The 18,978-nt window shown below is 52.1% G+C and overlaps 7 protein-coding genes across 7 annotated transcripts; 1 reads left to right on the top strand and 6 right to left on the bottom strand.

Annotated features, from left to right (window-relative positions):
• Window positions 1-219: 219 nt before the first annotated feature.
• Window positions 220-1,373, bottom strand: BO95DRAFT_421400 (ribonuclease P subunit p20 family protein). The gene is made up of 3 exons (XM_025584564.1): window positions 1,149-1,373; window positions 585-1,048; window positions 220-509 (listed from the first exon to the last, which is right to left on the bottom strand). Exons 1-3 carry the CDS (start codon window positions 1,258-1,260, stop codon window positions 354-356), a joined length of 732 nt encoding a protein of 243 aa, XP_025438579.1. The 5' UTR covers window positions 1,261-1,373; the 3' UTR covers window positions 220-353.
• A 132-nt stretch (window positions 1,374-1,505) lies between these two features.
• Window positions 1,506-2,866, bottom strand: BO95DRAFT_446352 (histidine phosphatase family protein). Its single transcript, XM_025587360.1, has 5 exons — window positions 2,690-2,866; window positions 2,238-2,619; window positions 2,062-2,164; window positions 1,880-1,986; window positions 1,506-1,814 (listed from the first exon to the last, which is right to left on the bottom strand). Exons 1-5 carry the CDS (start codon window positions 2,736-2,738, stop codon window positions 1,757-1,759), a joined length of 699 nt encoding a protein of 232 aa, XP_025438578.1. The 5' UTR covers window positions 2,739-2,866; the 3' UTR covers window positions 1,506-1,756.
• A 3,883-nt stretch (window positions 2,867-6,749) lies between these two features.
• Window positions 6,750-8,613, bottom strand: BO95DRAFT_251161 (uncharacterized protein). Its single transcript, XM_025581430.1, has 2 exons — window positions 8,331-8,613; window positions 6,750-8,269 (listed from the first exon to the last, which is right to left on the bottom strand). The coding sequence occupies exons 1-2, from the start codon at window positions 8,465-8,467 to the stop codon at window positions 6,808-6,810; spliced, it is 1,599 nt and encodes a 532-aa protein (XP_025438577.1). The 5' UTR covers window positions 8,468-8,613; the 3' UTR covers window positions 6,750-6,807.
• Window positions 8,614-9,138: 525 nt separating this feature from the next.
• On the bottom strand, window positions 9,139-10,935 carry BO95DRAFT_251164 (uncharacterized protein). The gene is made up of 3 exons (XM_025581431.1): window positions 10,641-10,935; window positions 9,880-10,583; window positions 9,139-9,819 (listed from the first exon to the last, which is right to left on the bottom strand). The coding sequence occupies exons 1-3, from the start codon at window positions 10,891-10,893 to the stop codon at window positions 9,262-9,264; spliced, it is 1,515 nt and encodes a 504-aa protein (XP_025438576.1). The 5' UTR covers window positions 10,894-10,935; the 3' UTR covers window positions 9,139-9,261.
• A 3,097-nt stretch (window positions 10,936-14,032) lies between these two features.
• On the bottom strand, window positions 14,033-14,748 carry BO95DRAFT_251104 (uncharacterized protein). Its single transcript, XM_025581429.1, has one exon. It carries the CDS (start codon window positions 14,662-14,664, stop codon window positions 14,107-14,109), a length of 558 nt encoding a protein of 185 aa, XP_025438575.1. The 5' UTR covers window positions 14,665-14,748; the 3' UTR covers window positions 14,033-14,106.
• Window positions 14,749-15,971: 1,223 nt separating this feature from the next.
• BO95DRAFT_446346 (uncharacterized protein) lies at window positions 15,972-16,201 on the bottom strand (the record flags this gene model as incomplete). Its single annotated transcript, XM_025587359.1, has 1 exon — window positions 15,972-16,201. A coding segment is annotated over one exon (160 nt), but the record flags the coding sequence as incomplete, so codon positions are not given.
• Window positions 16,202-17,186: 985 nt separating this feature from the next.
• Window positions 17,187-18,618, top strand: BO95DRAFT_371693 (uncharacterized protein; the record flags this gene model as incomplete). The annotated part of the gene is made up of 4 exons (XM_025582971.1): window positions 17,187-17,375; window positions 17,434-17,572; window positions 17,639-17,747; window positions 17,814-18,618. The coding sequence occupies 4 exons, from the start codon at window positions 17,187-17,189 to the stop codon at window positions 18,616-18,618; spliced, it is 1,242 nt and encodes a 413-aa protein (XP_025438573.1).
• Between the last annotated feature and the right edge of the window lie 360 nt (window positions 18,619-18,978).

The raw sequence follows: 18,978 nt of genomic DNA, 5'->3' as shown, positions 1-18,978 counted from the left end.
GCGAATGGATTGAACATATGGAAGTCTTGCAGCTGTGACTGTAGCTGTAGTATGGCCTGCGACTTGTATAGTCTGCTGATAGATATCTGATCTGGGGTAATCGCAAGGAGTCAGCATGTCTTGCTGTCTCTTTTGCGCAGCTGGTATGCCATCGTCTGTTGCTGGACAGCACACTTCAGCTTGGAGTGTTCGGGGCCTTGGCTTGACGCCTCTGTATCTGTGGTTTGACGATAGGCAACCTTTCCATCCGAAGCACCCAGGATAGTTGTGGGTATGTCCCCGATGATGCTCCATTCGTCATCAATACCATTGTCTCGAATTATTCTTCATCATTCCCAACCCAGCAAGGAATCCTACTTCAACCCCACCACAACATCCACCATATTAACCCACCTCGTCCGCGACTCGGGCAATTCCTCCTCTTCATCCTCTCCCTCCTCTTCCTCCCCCAAACCCCCTTCTCCCTTCCCCTCCCCCTCCCCCTCCCTCTTCTCACCCTTTACCGCCGACTCCAAGCCCCTCACAGCCCTCCTCCTCTTCTTAATCGCCGCCTTCGACAAAACCCGCCCACTCCCCTCCTCCACCCCGGACTCCACCTCCCTCCTCATCCTCTCCGCCCCCTCCACCACCCGTTTCTTAGCGGCCTCATCAACCTCCACATCATCCACAACCAGCACACTCCCCGTCGTCACCGTCACCCGAAACTCCCCACCCCCCGCCGCATCCCGCAGATACTCGCCCACAGCCACGGCCTTCGCAATCGCCCGCCCCGTCGCCTTGACATGCACCTCTTCCCGCCGCAGCGCCTCCTGCACCTGCGCCACGCGCTCCGCTTGCGTTCTCCCGCCGTGTTGCTGCCGCCCCCCTTTCGTGGAGTGCAACCCCGCGGTGGCGCGCTTCTCCGCCTGCCGCAGCAGCTTCCGGACGCGCGTCACGACGCTCATCTTGGGGGTGGTCGTCGACACGTAGATGGTTTTGGGGACGTTGGAGCCCGTGTATGGTGTTGACGGGGCGGGGTGGGGGATGGGGCGTTTGGTGATTTTGGCGTCTGCGGAAGGGGGAGTGTTAGTTTTGAGGTTGAGCCGGGAGGGAGGGGGGGATGGATTTGGGATCAGGGAGTTGGGGATTAGGGAGAGGGATAGGCGTACATTTTGGGAGTTTGGTCATGTTTTGGTTCTTTTTTGTGAAGGTCAGGCTTTCTGGGTGGGAGTGGGGTTTTGTTGCGGGTGCTGTTGGTGGTGGGGGTGTTGGTTGGGGCATTTTGGGTTAGGTTTGTTGTTGATAACTTGGTGGAAGATTGGATGGGAGAGGTCCGAGGTTGGCGAGGAGGTTGGAGAGAAGGACTTGGTAAATGCTGAGGTTGTTGGTTGTTGAATTGGACGGGGATGGATCGCGACGGACATCACTGGGCTGCTTTCCATTTCTTTGATGGTTGGCCGGATTGGGCTTAGTGGGGTTTCCTTATCTTATCGCTTCTTTCACTCGTACTTAGATTGTATAGAGTGACTGTATTAATGCTATCATATTTGGTATTTCCAAAAGACTTCTGAGCTTGAGAACTAGCTAGCTTAAAGCTATAGTAATCCAGCCTACTATCGTCCCATGGCACTATGGTTGGAAGCTGCCATCCGTCTTATACACGTCCACGTCAAAACACTACCTATTTGCACCACTCGTGTAAAGCCAGTCTTCGCGAGTATCGTATCCTCAACTCGAGACAACCTTTGAACACGCTAGTGCTCGCTGCCCGCTCCTGCTACGGAAGCGACATGCCGATATAGAAGCCAGGCTCGTTGATATCGTGGTTCTTGTAACTAGTGGGAAAGAAAATTGTCAACATAACCCCCATCGTGTGCATTCAGGCACAGCCCACGCATACCTGAGAATCCCGATGGCACCGGGCGACAACATCATTGGCAGCGGCGTGCTCAAAGAATAATTCAGCCACCTTTTCACAAAAGCTCGCAGAACAAGACCATGAGAGACCTAAAATAGTCAGCATACTCAGCTCAACTCGAGTATAATGCCTGTCTTTCCTTCCTGCTCATAGAGGAATCATACCAGAACGACATCCACAGCCTTTGAGCCGTCCATATACGGCCCCTGCAGCTCTCGAATCCGCCCAATCAGACCGTCGAGCCTGTCCGTCACCTGTTGCGCCGACCTGATGCAAAATTCTCAGTCAGCGCGATTCTCAAGATCACAATTGACGGGAGAAGAAATCAAAGATCACGAACTCCCCGCCCTCACACCCATCCTCCCAGATAACCCACTCCCTCCGCTGGTCCAACCCTCGCGCTTTGCGGGCGGATCGGATCTCAGCGACCTTCAAGCCCTCGTAGTTCCCGTAGTCCCACTCGGCCAGCTCTTCCGTGTACGTGACGAGACGCTCGTCGACGGTACCCCTGTGCCGCCCGGGTGGTTGGAACAGATGCCGGAAGGTCTGCTGCGTCCGCCGGCGCGGACTCACCCACACGCGGGCGATCCGGGCGGGATCAATCAATCGCCCTGGTCCGATCAGCTGGGATCCGGTTTGGGTGACCTGCTCGACACCCTTCGGGGTGAGCTCCAGCTCGGTGGTGCCGGTGTAGCGGCCGTTCTTGGTCCACTCGGTCTCTCCTGATGTTTCAAAGATTAGGAGGTCTGCGACGCGAGACAAGAAGCAAAACTGTCAATGAGTATAACTCACCGTGGCGGATGAGGAATACTCGAGGTGTGGTGGAATCTAGATCAGACATGGTGGGTCGGGGGCCGTATGAAGGTGTAGTACAGTACAGTGCCGCTGAGAGGTAGAGTCCTTTCTACTTGAACTGCAGATTATGTCGCTGGCCTGTAGAATGTGTTCTAGGGTCTTTTCCGTTTCTGGATCGGAAGGTCAGTCGTATGAGGGGTCGGAACGGAGGGGTTGTCGTTTACATGCGTCTATTGTTTACATAATGCTGACACTAAGCTATTAGCTCCTTTTGCGCCAGTAGACCCTGTATCCGAGTCTGTCTTGAGACATCTCGCTTGTGGCAGTAAGAATGAGAGTATAAAGCGTTAATGAAGCCTCCTGGTTACTTCTTTCTCATACTTCTAGCTTTGATATTTGATTAACAGTCTGCGTTCGATGCAGCTTACGCGGTACTCCTGATAATGCAAGCTGGTGGGTCTGCTGATGAGCAATATGTGTATACTAGGTCCATGCGGCACTGCGCTCAAAGACATCGAGGTCTCAAATCCTCTCTGACCTTGAGATCTGACACAACAAGCGTGCTGGAACTTCATACACGATGTGTCCCACTTTCTGCTTCAACAGTAATTTGTACGGGTTCGTTACAGATATCAGATTCAAGCACGGTGTCTTGGAGTTCGTTCTCACCGTTCTCGAAATCCTGAAAGCGGAAAATGGTATAATCGAGGCCGGTTATAGCCTCTGCAAGCTCAGAATGGAATGACGACCTAGCAGAGACAAAGAGGTGAGACTCCATGAAAGTTTCTGTTGATCCGCTGTCATCATCCTCTGATTGAGCGATGCTGATCAGGCCCTCAAAGGCTTCTGAGAGCTTTTCGTCGTGGTCATGGCGCGCTTGCAATATAGCTCGGCCCGTAGACAGAGTTTCGGGGTCCAGTCCGTGGAAGAGCCGCAGAGGATGAGATGACGCGAGTATCAACATAGTGCCGATGTCTGCATGTTCCGCGACAAGCGAGAGCAACTGGGAACCTGACAAACTGTTAGTGAGCTATCCAACCCGAACCATGGTCCTTGGCTCGTCCGGATGTCGGTGTTGACAGGTAGAGTACCTTTCAGGCGGATTATGGTTAAGTAATCATAGCGGCGGCTAACGAATAGTTGCAGTATTTGATGGTTATTATGAATGATCGCAGTTGACAATGGGGTGATTCCATTGCTAGACGTCGCGCCTAGGTCTGCTCCAAATTGAAGCAACACAGCGGCGCAGTCGACGTTGCCAGTGCGAGCGACTGAGTGCAATGCTGTCAACCCCTCCGGATTACAGGCGTTAGGTTTCGCGCCAAACTCAAGAAGAAGTCTGAGCATATCCGGCAGTCCTGCAAACCCCGCGGCCGTCAGAGGACTGCTTCGGAAGACTCCCTTCGGCAACCTGGGGTTCGGATCACCGCCGGCTTCGAGGATGAGACGTAAACAGGGGATATTATGACTGTCGACTGCATGGAGTACGGTTGTTCTGCCTGTCATGTCCATACTGTTGGGGTCCGAACCATATCTTAAAAGGGTACGGACGTCCTCTAATTGGGCCCTGGCTGTTGCCCAATCCAGCGCCGTGCGTCCTTGTATATCTGTGGCGTGGACAGCATGTGGGTTTTCCTCAAGCTCTGTGGTCAAGGGATGCGAAGACAGACCAAAGATAATCCGATGGATTAGAGGGAAGTTCTGCTCTCTGAACCAGTCATTATCACCATCTTCTGTGATACAACGCAGGGCTCTCTCTTCCTTATCGTTGCATTTACCGCGGAAGATGAAGTCCCAGACGTTATCATATGAGCTGTCGAGACTTGTAAGTGGGAAGTCCGGCTATTGTAGTAGAGTCACCTACTCTTCATCCACAATAGCCCCTTGGCCAATCAAGAACTGAACAGTTTCGTACTGATGCATTCCCCCATAAAGCGCCCACTAAACCCTTTCTTAGCATCCTGTGTGTCATAGGAATTTGTGTCACCAACTTACTCGCACCAAAGTAAACCCCCTGGAGTTACTGACATCCCTTGGGGTTGCTAAGCCTTCACTGAAAAGGTACTTGAGACCCTCAATGTTCCCTTGCATGGCGAAGATGACTGACTGAGCATTATCTGGTACTCTCCTTGAGGTCGATAACTGTAGCTGTGGCCCCTGGCCTGCGAGGTCTCTGAGGTAGAACCTCAAATTCATCGACATAAACCACCAGGGCAGCCAATATTCCATTGTGACGGCGGGTGTCTGTTGATCCTTGCAACCTCTAAAATCACATCGCTTCTTGAGCACGGGTAGACCCGTATAGCCCACAAATATCTTACCAAATAGACTCTCCATGACTCCTGGAATTGTCATTCTCGCCTTTTGCTTTCTATGACAAACACAGGGACAGCTTCGACAAGAGAATGAATGAGAGAATTGAACCCGGAGCATCTCCTGATGAGATGATCCAGTACTTTCCTTGTCAGACGATGGCTGGCTGTAACCAGGTAACTGCCCCGCTGGCAGCTTCTCTGTAAGTAAAAGCTGGCCAAGTTCTTCAAGACGGTTGTTCAAGCCCTGATATTGTTGGTCCATGCGAGTATGGATTGCAGCCTGATGATCCTCAAGAGCCTGGTTCACTGTGTGGATGTAAGATTCCTGTAGCTGACCACCATTTGAAGTCAAGACAGAGACCTGACGAAGCTCGAGTAGGATCTGCTGTAGATCACGTCTAATCATGTGATGAGTTCAGGGGAAAGAAATGGAATGACGGCCACCAATGAGACTTAGTAGTACGTACGAGTTCGAGGCACCCAGGAGAACATTGAGACTTGCTTTGGCGGCTCCTATGTCAGTGTGAAACTCGTCAAAGAGTTCCTTCTCCCTGAGCCAGATGGCAGTTTTACTGATGATCTTGGTTTTGCCTCTGGCACATGCATATCCCACACGCTCCAGGGCCTTTGCAAGGTCCGCGAGACGACCCTTGGTCCGCGCCAGTAGCTGGTGCAATGATTCTTGGTCTGGGGCTGATTGGGAGGCATCCTGTTGCAGCAAGCATGCGACTTGACGGAGTACTATCTCGAGATCTGTGATCTCATTTCGCAAGGCGTAAACCCGGACGGGTACTTCGCCAAAGGCCCGCAAGCGGGAAATCGCTTTGCATATCTGTGCGGCGGCAGCGGCAACGGCAATGACACTGGCAATGGGTGACAGCGGGTCGGCCATATTCAAATCACGGTTTGTGCTGTACTGTACAGTGCTCGCACCGGTGACCGAAGGTTTGCTAGTAACTTAATATATGATTCCGCGAGGCAGTTCCTTACTGGCATGCAATCAGCGCGCCGGATTCACAATCAATGCTGAGGGGTTGATTACGTGGCAACAATTCGTTTTGCGAATCAGATAATGTCTGTAAGCGCCGCAGCTGCGGGCATGCTGCAATCTTTTGTTCAAGTGGTCAGGCTTGCAAGGAATATGCCAGTGCTAGTTAGCATTAGCGCTGAGCTAGTAGTTGACGCCAGACTGCGGCGAGAACCGGCGTGCTCTTCTGAAACACTGCAGTAGCAAGGCACCCAAGGTGGGTGAGATGCCGAAAGGAGACCCGATGCACCTATCTTTGGAATTTCCTACCCCCGAGGGCCTCCTGTAACCTTCCGTCACTGCTCAAGCCCGGGGCTTTATAGATGGTCCCACTTCTGAAAACCTAACTGTAATCTAGTGTGGCAGCGCCACCCGCACCCATCTTCCTCCACCCGAGCATCTTTACCCCGAATTGGGGAACCCTTGCTCGAATACACTTCTAGATGGTTATGATCATTCGAGGCTCTGACATAGTCTGCATGCAATGCATTGGAGACTTGATTGATCTCGAACAAGTACACGAGGGCATACTTACTGACATGTTCACTGGAGTATATCAGAATGCCCTTCATCCGCAGTGCCTCACGCATGAAACGGCTCGCCATGAGTATCAACGATAATTTCTCCAGGACATCAATACTCTCACTTGCAATATAACAAAACTTCGAGCCCTTCCTAATACTGCACAAAAACATAATTAAAAGCACCCAAGCCCTAGCAACAACCACAGTCTAGGAATAACGCCCTTTATGTACATACTGTTCTATGGCACGTCAAAAGACCGCCTGCTCGCGCGGCTGTTCCTCCGCCGAGGAAAACAGCGCCCGCGTGCGGCTCATGGTGCTCCGCTTCTTGCGGTCCTTCTTGCGGTCCTTCTTCTTGCCGTTCTCCAGGGGGCTCTGATTCTCCTGGTGGGCGTGGAGGTGGTCCTCCGACACCACCACCGGCTGCTGAACCTCGGCGTAGTCCGGGAGCGGCTCGTCTGCCACCGGCTCGGGGAGGGGGTCTTTCTCGGCGATGGGATCGGGGTCTGTGGCTGCAGGCTCCTCCTCGTGGATGACCGTCGTATAGCCCCATTCCCTCGTGCGGGCTGCCCAGCTCCCCCACCCGTTCCAGGTGTCATCTGCGGCGGGCTCGAGCGGTTCAGCACGGTGGTATCTGTCATCATTGTCGCCGTCGTCGGCGTCAGGAATGGGCTCCTCCTCTTTGATCGGCTGCTCGATGGGCGTGTATCTCTCGGCTGGGAGCTCTTCTCCGTATACCTCGGTGCCAGAGCCAGCGGCAGCGGCAGCAGTAGTATGGGTGTCTTGAAAGTCCTCGATCGGCTCCTCGGCCACGGAGACAGGATACCCCTCGGAGACATGGGCACTGGACGGCGGTCGCTCGTCGATCAACTCCTCCGCATGTGCTTCCAGATGTTGTCGCTCATACACCCCTCCTCCTCCCTCCACCTCGTCCATCTCGTCCAACTCCACCGTCCGCTCATCCGGATACTCCTCCGCGATATCCTCCAATCCGGCCACGACCGCACTCCTCTCATCTCTCACTCCGGCATTCCTCAGATCCTCATACCTATCATCCCGCTGCTGCAACCCACCCCCACCCCCATTTCGCACGGCCCTCTTCTCCAACTCCGCAATCCTGGCCTCGTAGATCGAGACCAGCGCCTGCACCAAGAACCGATCGAACCCGGTCTCCGCGCCCAGCAGATACTGGAACCGGGGGCGCTCGAAGAGATCGCGATCCTCGACGAAGGCATCGGCCATCTTGCCGCGGACATAGACCTCGAAAAACCAGGGGTCGTAGTCCGGAATCGTCGACCCCTTGCCGCCCCCGTACACCTTCCGGGCGACGCCCAGCACGTCGAAGATGCTGAGGTGCGTGTCCAGCTTCTGCAGGTACTTGCGCGCCAGGGTCTGCAGGCCCAGCAGCTCGTAGCGGGCCGCCGCGCCGTAGACGAGCACGCTGCGCCGGTACTCGGTCTTGGTCCAGTCGCTGCCCCCCGCGGGCCGCAGCGTCTGGTAGCTGCCCGTGTGCAGGTAGTGGACGACCGTGTGGATGAGGTCGTCGTCGACGTCCGGCAGGGGGATACAGGGGACTGTCTTGGTGATGAAGTGCGGGTACGTGCTGAGGATGTCGATGAAGATCGGGGATTGGCGGAGGTAGTACTCGGGCACGGAGTGTTTGCGTTCGTGGGGGCCCAGGAGGAGGATCACGCGGCGGGATTCGTAGGGGCTGTGTTTTAGAGGCTTGGATGTTAGGGTTTGTTTTTGGGGAAGAACGGGGACGGACGTACGAGGATTCGGGCTGGTCGTATTCTTCCACTTCTACTTCCACGGAGTCATCACCATTGATTCTTGATGGGGATGAGGTTGATTTGGGTGGTGCAAATCGGACGGATGGGCCATGCGTGCCGTTGCTTTGGACAGCCATTGTGTTTCCGTGATGATCGACTTGTAGCGCTATCCTTAGTCGTCGTACTTCTCTCGTCACTCGCTTTGTTCAGGTGTGGTTCGTCGCGTTGCTCGCAGCGTCAAATTCACCTCAAGTGTCGCTCGCTTGCTGAGTAGATACCGACCCCAATAAAGCCTCGTACTCGAGAATTGCCGTAGAATCCGGAGAATATTCTCCTCATACTCCAGAACGAGGGGCCTTGACAGCTTATACCCCCCCTCCTCCCCAAGCTGTCGTGCTAAACGAAACCCAGTTCCTGCCTTATGAGCTGTTCATACATCGTGGAGCCAATGGCTGCGCTCCACATCAATGACTAAGGTACCTGGACGGTGTTTCGCCTTGCGCCATCTCTGCATGTCATTGGACGGAAGCATATTGCCTGACGTTGATTGTGCAAGTAGTCTGTGAGTTAGGCTGGTTTCAGCCAGGGTGGGTGTCTGGCTTGGATGAGACGATCGGGTGGTGGAGGTTGTGAGTTGGCGCGTGGGATGCGGGGTTGATCGCTGATGTGGCTGTCTGCTTATCATCCCATCCGTGCTGGATGCCGCGTGGTGGCTGGGAGTTGTATTCGGCACCGTCAATTAGAAACCTGCTCGGGGGCTTGGAAGCTTGATTTTGTTTTGCATGGCAGTGTAACGAAGACTTTGTCGCAGACTGGTCGTAGAAGTTTTCTTATAGTAAATCGTGTCGACCAGCTCCCTGCCTGTCTCCCGATCACCTTTCCAATTGGATGGCCAATTCTACCAGTTGCTTCCTAAATGTACTCTATGTATTCATCCCGTGACCAACTCGTAATCACGGCGCGGTCGAACCAAAAAGAACATTGGCAGCGACAATCCAACCAAAGCAGCAGCCACAATGAACGGGAGCCCAGTGTACTCAACCCCAAACTGCAGTCCAAGAGCGAAAGCACCAGAATAGATTGGTCCTGCCAAAGAGGTGCTCAGAACGTGAAGGATCGTGAAGATTGAATACACCACACTGATATCCTCAGAGGATATCGTCATGGTCACTAGCGACCGCAGGGCCGAGTTAAGTCCTCCCGTGGCGGATATCAGAATGACCCCTGCATATACCAGATTACCAGATGATCTGATGTAACTAGAGGTGGAGAGAGCAAGCATACCTATAGTGGAAATTGGTATGGATACTCCCAGTCCGAGCAACAAGGTCCCTAGGCTGAGCATCGTTGCACTGGCAAGGGCGATAGCAAAATCCGTCTTGTAGGTATTTGAACCAGCACGCGAGAGAAGCATCCGGCTGATTCGTGGGAGCAATACGATAAGACACACAAATCTAACTGCCTCTCCTAACGACCACAAGAAATTGGCCTGTTGGGTCTGTTAGCTTATTCATACGACGACCAGAATAAGAACCCTTGAAAGACATACTCGAGCGAATTCCCAGTTGTATCTCTTCGAGACGTAAAGAAGTAGAGCCATGGGAAGCGAGTCTTCCCCGAGTTGGCCCAAGAAGGACATCCCCAGTAAGATGACGAGCGAGGTGTTGCCATACACAACCCTCGCCCCTTGGTGAAGTTGTTGGGTTGTTTGGACAAGACGAGATCTTATACTAGCGGGCTCCTTGGTAGAGGAGCCACTCTCCTGAGACACAGTGCTCATATGGTCGTCAAGATACTGTCCGGGATTCAATGCTGTGTGCTCATCCGGAGGATTCTGGGTAGTGGTTGGATGTAGCTCCGACGGGGTAGTCAATATGGCAAGGAGAAGACAGAATAACCCCAAAAGCCACGGCACCCACACATGATGGCTCATGAGGAGTGAGCTGCCGAGTAGGGCCAGCACGGCTGCTGCAATCGCCATGGCGCGAATGAAGAAAAAGGTTGTGGTTCGTTTCTCCTCCGTGGCGGTCTCAGCAGCCAGGATATGAATCATGGTGATGATAATGCCGGGACCACCTCCAATCATCTCGAATATAGGGGCCAGGAGGATGAGGCGGATTGGAAATGTTTTCGAGAACCAGCATATCAGAAAACTCCATGCTTCTTCACAGAGGACGCCCAACAATGCAAGTCGGAGGGAGAGACAGCGGCCGTATCGCTCGGCGAAGATACTCCATGGAATCACTAGGATGGCTGTCGCAGGTCAGCACAGGATACCAAGCAAGGGTGAGAAGGAGGCCTAGTATGTACTTGGTATTGCTCCTAAAACTCTCTCTGTCCCCTTGAGGAAGGCCAATTCTTCTTGGACAGCTTTGTCTTTGCATCTGGCGCTCGATAGTGGTGTAGTGGCATTATTTGGGAGAATCTGATCGCACAGAATGGACTCGTAGATTTGGGTGCGTGGACCTGATTGGATATTTTCGCCCAGGAAGAAGAGGAATGCTGTTAGAAGCAGTGGTAGAAGGACCCGAGTCGATCGGGAGGGAACATTATGCTGTGCCATGTCTGGATCAAATCCTAGGAGAGAGCGGAAGGGGGGAAGAGCCATTGCTATTTGATTCGGAGGTGGTGAGGGAGCTCAATCACGCCTTCGGCGATAGCGCGGACTCCGGCTATTGGTGAGTAGTAAGTAGCATGTAGTAGGATCTCAATCCTGGTCTAGATTGGGTACTAGAAGCAAGTAATATAGCATCACGAACAATCTCGGATACATTTTATAATTTGCTAAACATACCTAGAGGTTCATCTTCTACCTGGACTTTTGCCGAGGTGAGAATCTAGTGCAATGTACGCACTGTACACACAAGTTTCCTTACAATGCAATGATGCCTAGGCTACCGGCTATAACTGGTCTACCCATATTGTAGTCAAACATCATAACCTACTAGGTAGACTACTCGCCCTCTAACGGGTTTAAGAAGCTTTCCAATTCCGAGGCTCTATAGCTCCTAAACTCCGTGTCTCCTCCTGACCAGGTAAGATATGCTCCCTAAGCACCACCTTTGGTGCAACTCGCCTACTGTTCTTCCCAAACCACCGCAAGAAATCGAAGAAGCGCCAAACACACCCAGTCCCGACGCATTGGTTCCGAAGAACGCGAGAAAAAAGGTGTACCGAACTTTCGGTTACATCTGCGGGATATAATTAAGCTTCTGAGTTTGATTTGGGTGAGAGCGATTAGCGTGAAGCGAGACTTGCTCAACTCTTTGCCTGTCTTTCATATTCAAGATAATGCTCCCAACGTAGTGTGGTCGTCCTCAACCTGATCACCCCGGATCTATAGACACCCCGCTCTGCTCTATAAAACCCAGCGGGAGAAAGTGATCGCGTAAGTACAGGCACGAAGCGATCTTGAATTATACAAACGCAGTACGTACCATGCAGTGCTCAGCAACCTGTAGACCAGAAGGGGCGCCCATCAGCATGATAATCCGCAAAGATGTGGAGGGGTTTACCGACATGATCACACAGACAACTGCGCCACGGATCCTCGGGGCAGGCGTCGATTCCCTCATACGCATAGTGGTCTTCACATTTCACTTGCTACATCCCAATTAGCCTCAAGGCCCTCCAATTGTCTTGTTCTTCCGTGACGAACCTCTGCATTGCAGGTCAGCTCTATGCTGGCGCATATATCCAGTCGCTCGGTGGCGGTGGGGATGGCTGCTGTGATTGTGGCGAGGAGGGCAAGAAGAAAAGCTACAGTAGCTCTCATCTTTTCCTCTTCGTTTGTACTCTCACACTGGAAGTGAGGAGTGGTTAGAGTGTGCGTTCGAGAGAGAGAAGGATACAGGGGAAGTTGAAGTGTTCAGGGCTCCCTTTATATGATTTTCGCGACGCGACACTCTCGTGCAGCGATCTAGGCACCAGAACTGCCCCGGAAATAAGGTTGTGAAGAAAGGGGCCCCGCACCCCCTAGTGGAGATTCACGAAGCAAATATTCTGGTCTGTTATGAGATCGTGCAGTCTAGCCCTTGAGCCCGGCCCCCTTACCTCAAAAATAGGCTACCAGCGATTCACAATCACGTTCGCCGGCTCACAGTCAGAGAAACCTGAGAATTGGGGTTGAGCGTCAGGAAGGTTACCTTGACCACAAAATCAAGAGGGCTCTGTGCCCCTGCAATCAGACAAGACTTGGTTTAGCATTAAGATCGACCCTCACAGTCGCTCAGCACAATGTGCGAGAGGACAGATTGATTGTTCCTGAATGATTAGGTTCAGCCCTACGTGTCTATCAAAGCAAATCAGATAATGGAATGCCGATGACAGGATAAAAGTGTTACTACTAAGCTAACCCACATGGGGATATGGTAGTGAGCACCTACCGATGATTCGAACCATCCACTAAGCAATGCCCTCTGGCCCTCATCGCTAGCTCCCTCATTGTCCACATCCTTCGTTTCTGCGAGTTATGCTTCGGGGCCAAGGGACATCACCATCCCCAGAAATGCAACCAGTTGGAGTCCGCCAGCGCGAGGCTATTTGCCGCGACGGGAAGAGAATAGAATGACCATTTAATCGGCAGAAGGACGTAGTACAATACCGGCAAAGACGGCTCTTCTCTTTCTCCTAGGATTTGCCATGCACATGTACTGCCAGCTACCTTGTCATGTTTTGGAAGTGCCATATTGCAGTGAAGGACCGGATGAAGAGTCAGAACAGGCCCGCTCAATCCGGGATTGTCGGACCCGTATCAACCCTCGGCCCACAGACACAATGCATGAGCGACCCGGAAAACATAAGCCGCTTGAATGAGACCAAAGCAACCCTTTGTTGTCCACATGCTGTTCGATTGCTCGAACAGACCCACTAGCCAGATTCGAGAAGATACCAAGCTCATGAGAAGAACTCCGACTCCGGATGCAGTCACGCCGCTCATGTACTATGGCAGCTGCTTATCAAATGCCATCGCGTGCTCACAACGCGTGGTGGTACAACAGTATGCGGCGAAGTGTGTGGTATGTTCTACAACTTTCGCCCGCCCCCAACAAAAGAAAGCTCCGCAATGGGCTTCTATGGGATAGATGTTTGATCGACGTCGGTGATTTGTTGTACTAATACACCCCTGACACGGGCGAATGCGGGTTGCTATGCTAGTTGGTGGACCAGCTGAGCGGATTGGAAAGGGTTTTTTAAAGGGATGAAGGGGCGGGGATTTGAGGCAGGTACATACTGACAAGGTGTACTAGGTAGTCACAAGCTATGGGCAGTATTGTGGTTAGATTCACCATTCGCTTTGTTGAATATTCAAATGTAAGATACTGGACTTCGCTAGATTGCCTTGGCTAGCTTATTTAATCTCGAGCTTGTCCTTGGATGGAGAATCCCGGCCAATTAAACTTTTAGCTTTTAAATTTGGTTTAAATCCATGTGGCAAGGAGTATTTGCATCGGGGAGGAGATAGTAGGTTAAGTGTGGCGTAGTACGGAGTTTGATCCTTGGTCAGAATAACATTGGATGTAAATAGTACTTTACTTTAAATATGGTTCTCTCAATATTATCTTTAAATCCCCAGGCGTAAACACTGGGATATATACAAAGGATTCGATTGTAAATCACAAAACATAACTTCATACTCATAATTCATGAATCGTCACATAACCAAAGCTTCGCTTCAAATGGGAAAATGAAAAAGAATGTAGTGTGTCACGAGTCGAGTCGTGACAGCGGGTTGTTGAGGTTGTTCGGCCACGACTCATACGACTCGATGTTATTATTAAGCCACAGCCTGTGCTCGCGGCTGGAAGGTCGTCTGCTGCGAGGCAATCAGCCGTCGCAAGCCGAACATGGATATATGATGGCGACTGTGTCTGGTGGAGGGTCGTGGTTTCTCTGAGGCACGGTTGGAGGACATGCGCACTAGGCCATTGTCGGGCATGGAGTTGTTGTCGGCATCGCGACGCCGCACCATGGCTTTGACAGCCTTGGTGATCTGGGTGCGGATGGGAGTGGAGTCCGAGTCGCGCCGGCTTGTAGAGTGGTGGTGATAGTATTCTCCGTCGTCATCCTCTTCGTAGGTTTCGCGACGATATCGTGCGTTGTCTTCTTCTTCGGCTGCGACGCAGCGACGGAAGATGTGGTGGTGACCCAGACACCGACGGAGGTCTGGGGTTTGAGATTCAGTTTCACGCTGGAGTTTTCCCCGAGAGATTGCGGCCAGTTTCCCTGGGATGGCCGGTCGGTTGGCCAGGGGGCCAAGAGTGGAACTGAGACGAGGTGCGGTGCGACGGATGACCGCCGCGGGGATGCGGAAGAATTCAGCTGAGGAGGACATTGAGAGAACAGGAGTGTGTTCAAGATGTTACTCGGGATTAGGGTTCAGTCCAGTGCATGAGGAGTTGAGTGTCCCAGATCAAGCGGGCCATGATGGCTTTATATTTCCAAGGTTGGATATTCCAAATTCGAGCAGTGTTGTGATCGATTCTATCGATATCGTCAACATCATTTCTCGAACCTTGGACTGCACAGTGGTGGTCCGTGGTTGAAGCATGCAGACAAGCTTGTGAATCGCGGAGCTCCCCCCGCTGTAACGTCAGAGCTGAACTCAATCGACGCGCATGTGGAATGTGAGCAAGTTGTTTGGGGCGGCGTTTCTCGGTGCGGTGCTTGACTGCTGAAGTGCTTAGTGAGCGTGGCGACCAACAGCCTTGCCCTGCCCGGCATTCTTGATATCATTACCGCGCCCTTGTAAATGCTTTGATTCGTAAGCCCCTCCCCTCCCAAACAAGCAGCCCCACAGTAATCACCTTCTTTTCCTTCTTTTCTCCGCAAGATGGAGACTGTTAGTGGAGTTTGGAGAACGCATTGGCTCGTCCTCTTTGTCACGTTTCATAAACCCCACGAAACCTGCTACCGGCATTGCATCCCGCCGCTCAAGGATCTCACCACCAAGTAGATCGGGTGCTGGGTGATCGAGATCGAGTAATCGAGTGCCTGATCACTACCCCATCGCGCTCCACTTTAATTCTCTGCTGCTCATAGACTGTCAGTCTTCGATGTTCGGGTGATGTCTTGCAATTATTAACGCCGAACGGTCCTTTCCCGTCCAATTATGGTATAGTAGGGCTCGAGTCCATGACGACGACTATCATATGCACCGCGTAAGGCCATGAATTCCAGATGACTATCCGCCCCCTTGAGAATTGTCAGGGTTCATTCTACAGCCCACACAGGCCGCGTGTCGACGACCGACGGTAGAAGCAATGGAATGAATGACCGACCCGATAAGATAGTCAAAGCCATTGATGAAGTAATTGAAGGTTGTCATGCTTTCGCGCTCAACATGAAGCTTGTAACTAATTGCACCAGAGTCAGCAGTTTAGAACGCAGCAACTGTTCCTGTCCCTGTACCAGAAACTCACCAGATCTCTAGGTGATGCCCATCTCCTTGTGGATGCCTTACGGTGCCATTCCCGTCAAGTAGTCAGCCACCCGTCAGCCACTGGAACTTTCCAGTGACTCTCATAGTGACACAAATGTGACTATCCCACTACACCTCCAACGGGGCGATCATGCACCTCCTACTCGATTGAACCTTCGTCTTCTGACACCTGTGACAGTGATCAGCCCTATAGTAGAGTTGAGATGACGTCGTGGCAGCGTCGTCTTGAACTGAAACCCCGATGATCGTCGAGCTGACACGAACCACGAGTTAAAATTCCTTGCTCACAGAGTTGGTGATCATCACTAATCGAAATAGCTTGATGGTCCATGATGCAATGCTTGAGGCAAATTGCCAAACTCTATTTTCGGGATAGTATAAGGTATAGAACAGAGCCTCCTTTTCCCTGAAGCGAGTCTTCCCCCGCATGCATGGTTATAAAAGGTGTCAGCTGCGTTCGAGAAAGAGCGTGCAGAGCAGACTCCTTGTTAAGTGGCACATGTCTTGCATGTCTTGTAATGACACCAAAGCTTTGTGTCCGGACCAGCAGATTCTAGCATCGTCTAAAAGCCATGCAGGTGCTGATCAATGTCTCTGTTCGATCTTTTCTGGCTGGTGGGAGGACATACGTATCTGCGTATCTTCTGGAGCATGCAGTAGATATCCAAATTGAATGAGGGGTTTTTCGCCGATGATGTTAGTCTACATTACAGTGCTCGTGCCTCCCCTGGTGGCGTCACTATTTTACCATGATGTTTTGTGCCTCGATTGCCGACTGTAGAATTCGGGGAGAACCGACTCATAAGCGCAATCTCGTGCTTAGTCTTCTCCCTGTGTCTATTTTCCGTCCTTTGCTGCGCTCATATGCTCAGGACATTTTCTTCTGAAACATAGTTCAGCAACAATAGACAGTACCACATCTCACATAAGCCGAGGCTGGTGGATTTGTACTGTCAACACTGCGTGTCCGTGCGGCAGCTTCGGGAGCGAACGAGATTGAATGAGATGTACTGTGATGTACTTCTCTTGATAACCCAGGAGAATCTAGTCCACAGTCTCAGTCACCATGAACTGACCCGAAAAAAGGATGCAGGATTGATATCAAGCAATGCTGCGCGGGAGAGCATCCCACAATTCACAATGTAGCGTTGAGTATCCGGCTCTTCCACTTCTCCAAATTGGAGAAAGAGATCAAATAAGATGCAGGAGGAATTGCCAAGACTGCACATCGGTAGTCTAGCAGGCTGATCATAATGTCTACCTCGGCTAGTTCTAGCGGGGACGTGATAAATACATCCGTATATTCTGCAGGCCAGCTCTCAGGATAGATTCTGCTTGCTCATACATCCATGATGCTGAGCAGGCCACAGAGGTTACGATCGATCGGCCAAGTAGTCTCATCTACCAGGAGGTATATGTCTCGTTTTCGCGTTATTGAGCACACAGCCCGGTGTCAAAATGTCCGGGAGCGTCTGGGTGCTGTGAAAGCCGGACATGGGAATGAGCTGAAACTTGCTGTCAAGCAGTACATCCCTCTTGATAACCCTTCACCGCAAGAAGGAGATCTCACGATAATTGGGGCTCATGCAAATGGTTTTCCAAAGGTATCGCTACATCTTCTTCATCGGGCTGTCTTTTCTACGCAACTCATTCGTGGTTCAGGAACTGTATGAGCCTCTTTGGGACGATATTCACGAGGTACTCCGAAGTCACAACAGACGCATTCGATCCATTTGGATCGCGGATGTTGCTCATCAGGGACAGAGCGGTATCTTAAATGAAGCAATTATAGGTCATGATCGTGAGTTTTCGCTCCATGGATACCACTAACCGATCCAGTTGACTAACTACCAGAAACCCTTTCTAGCTGACTGGTTCGATCACGGACGTGATCTTCTTTCCATGATAAATCAGTTCCAAGACCAGATCCCGCAGCCGCTTATTGGGATCGGTCACAGCATGGGCGGGATGCAGCTGTGAGTTCAAATCACGGTTTCATTCTTCGCTTTCAATCCAAAGGTCATATTCCCTAACTGTGTCAGAGCTCATCTCTCACTGATGCACCCCTCGTTATTCGAAGGTCTTGTCCTGATCGATCCTGTGATCCAGCACGAGAACCCCGGGCGCAAATACGCCGAGGCGTCCACGTACCGACGAGACATATGGCCCTCACGTCAGCAAGCAATCGAAAAATTCCAGACCAGTCCATTCTACCAGGCATGGGATCCCCGCGTGTTTGCAAAATGGATCCAGTACGGACTCCGAGATCTCCCCACGCCACTGTATCCCATTACCGACGAGACCGGGCCGTCCGCTGTGACCTTGACTACGACGAAGGCACAAGAGCTTTTCTACTACATGCGGCCGTCTTACATCGACGAGCGATCTGGTCTCCCTCGCGGCTATCCCGGGGAAGAAATGCACCCCGACGACGTCGACAAAACTCATCCATTCTATCGCCCCGAGCCCGCGTGGATGTTTCGGCGATTACCGGAGTTGAAGCCCGCTGTTCTCTACCTATTTGGAGACAAGTCGGATCTGTCTTCGCCGACCGCTCGTCGAGAGAAGGTGGGGAGTACTGGCACGGGTGTCGGAGGCAGTGGCGGCGCGGCTCGCGGACTGGTTCAAGAGGTCATTCTCCCTTGCGGTCACATGGTTCCCATGGAGCGTGTTCGGGAAAGTGCCGAGGCCAGTGCTTCCTTCATTGCCGCTCGGTTATCGGCTTGGGAGTTGAAGGTTTCACGGTTTCGCGAGGCCTGGGAGCGAGTGCCCCATTTGGATCAGGTCAGCGTTGACCGGCAATGGGAGAGGGAAATTGATGCTTTACCTAAACGGTCTAAGATTTGAATTTGGGGATATGGAGGCTCTAGGGGGTGCGAGCTTTCAACCAGTCAACATGTACCCTAGTAGATTTTGGGAATCGGGACGATCGAGGAGAACAAGTGCGGGCATCGTCAGTGGATAAGCGGACAGTGGACAGGGATCTGACGCTGAAATGACTCCCCCGCATGTCACTGACAGGGCGTGAGGGTTGGACTCCACTTGAACTTCGGCGCCGGTAGCCATAGGGATTACAGTAGGATTCTGAAACGATTACCTATTTGCTTTGCTTTTACCAGCTATGAGCTAACTTTCATGTTTTCGTTCATGACCCCGATTTGCTTGGCGATTGCGATCATATTCTCCGTGCTCGGTCTCCAAATGTGT

This window comes from Aspergillus brunneoviolaceus (genome assembly GCF_003184695.1).
Source record: "Aspergillus brunneoviolaceus CBS 621.78 unplaced genomic scaffold BO95scaffold_70, whole genome shotgun sequence".
In the NCBI taxonomy this organism is placed as follows: Eukaryota; Fungi; Ascomycota; class Eurotiomycetes; order Eurotiales; family Aspergillaceae; genus Aspergillus; species Aspergillus brunneoviolaceus.
Note: the sequence above shows the minus strand (reverse complement) of the source record. Positions and strands in the feature narration are given on the sequence as shown.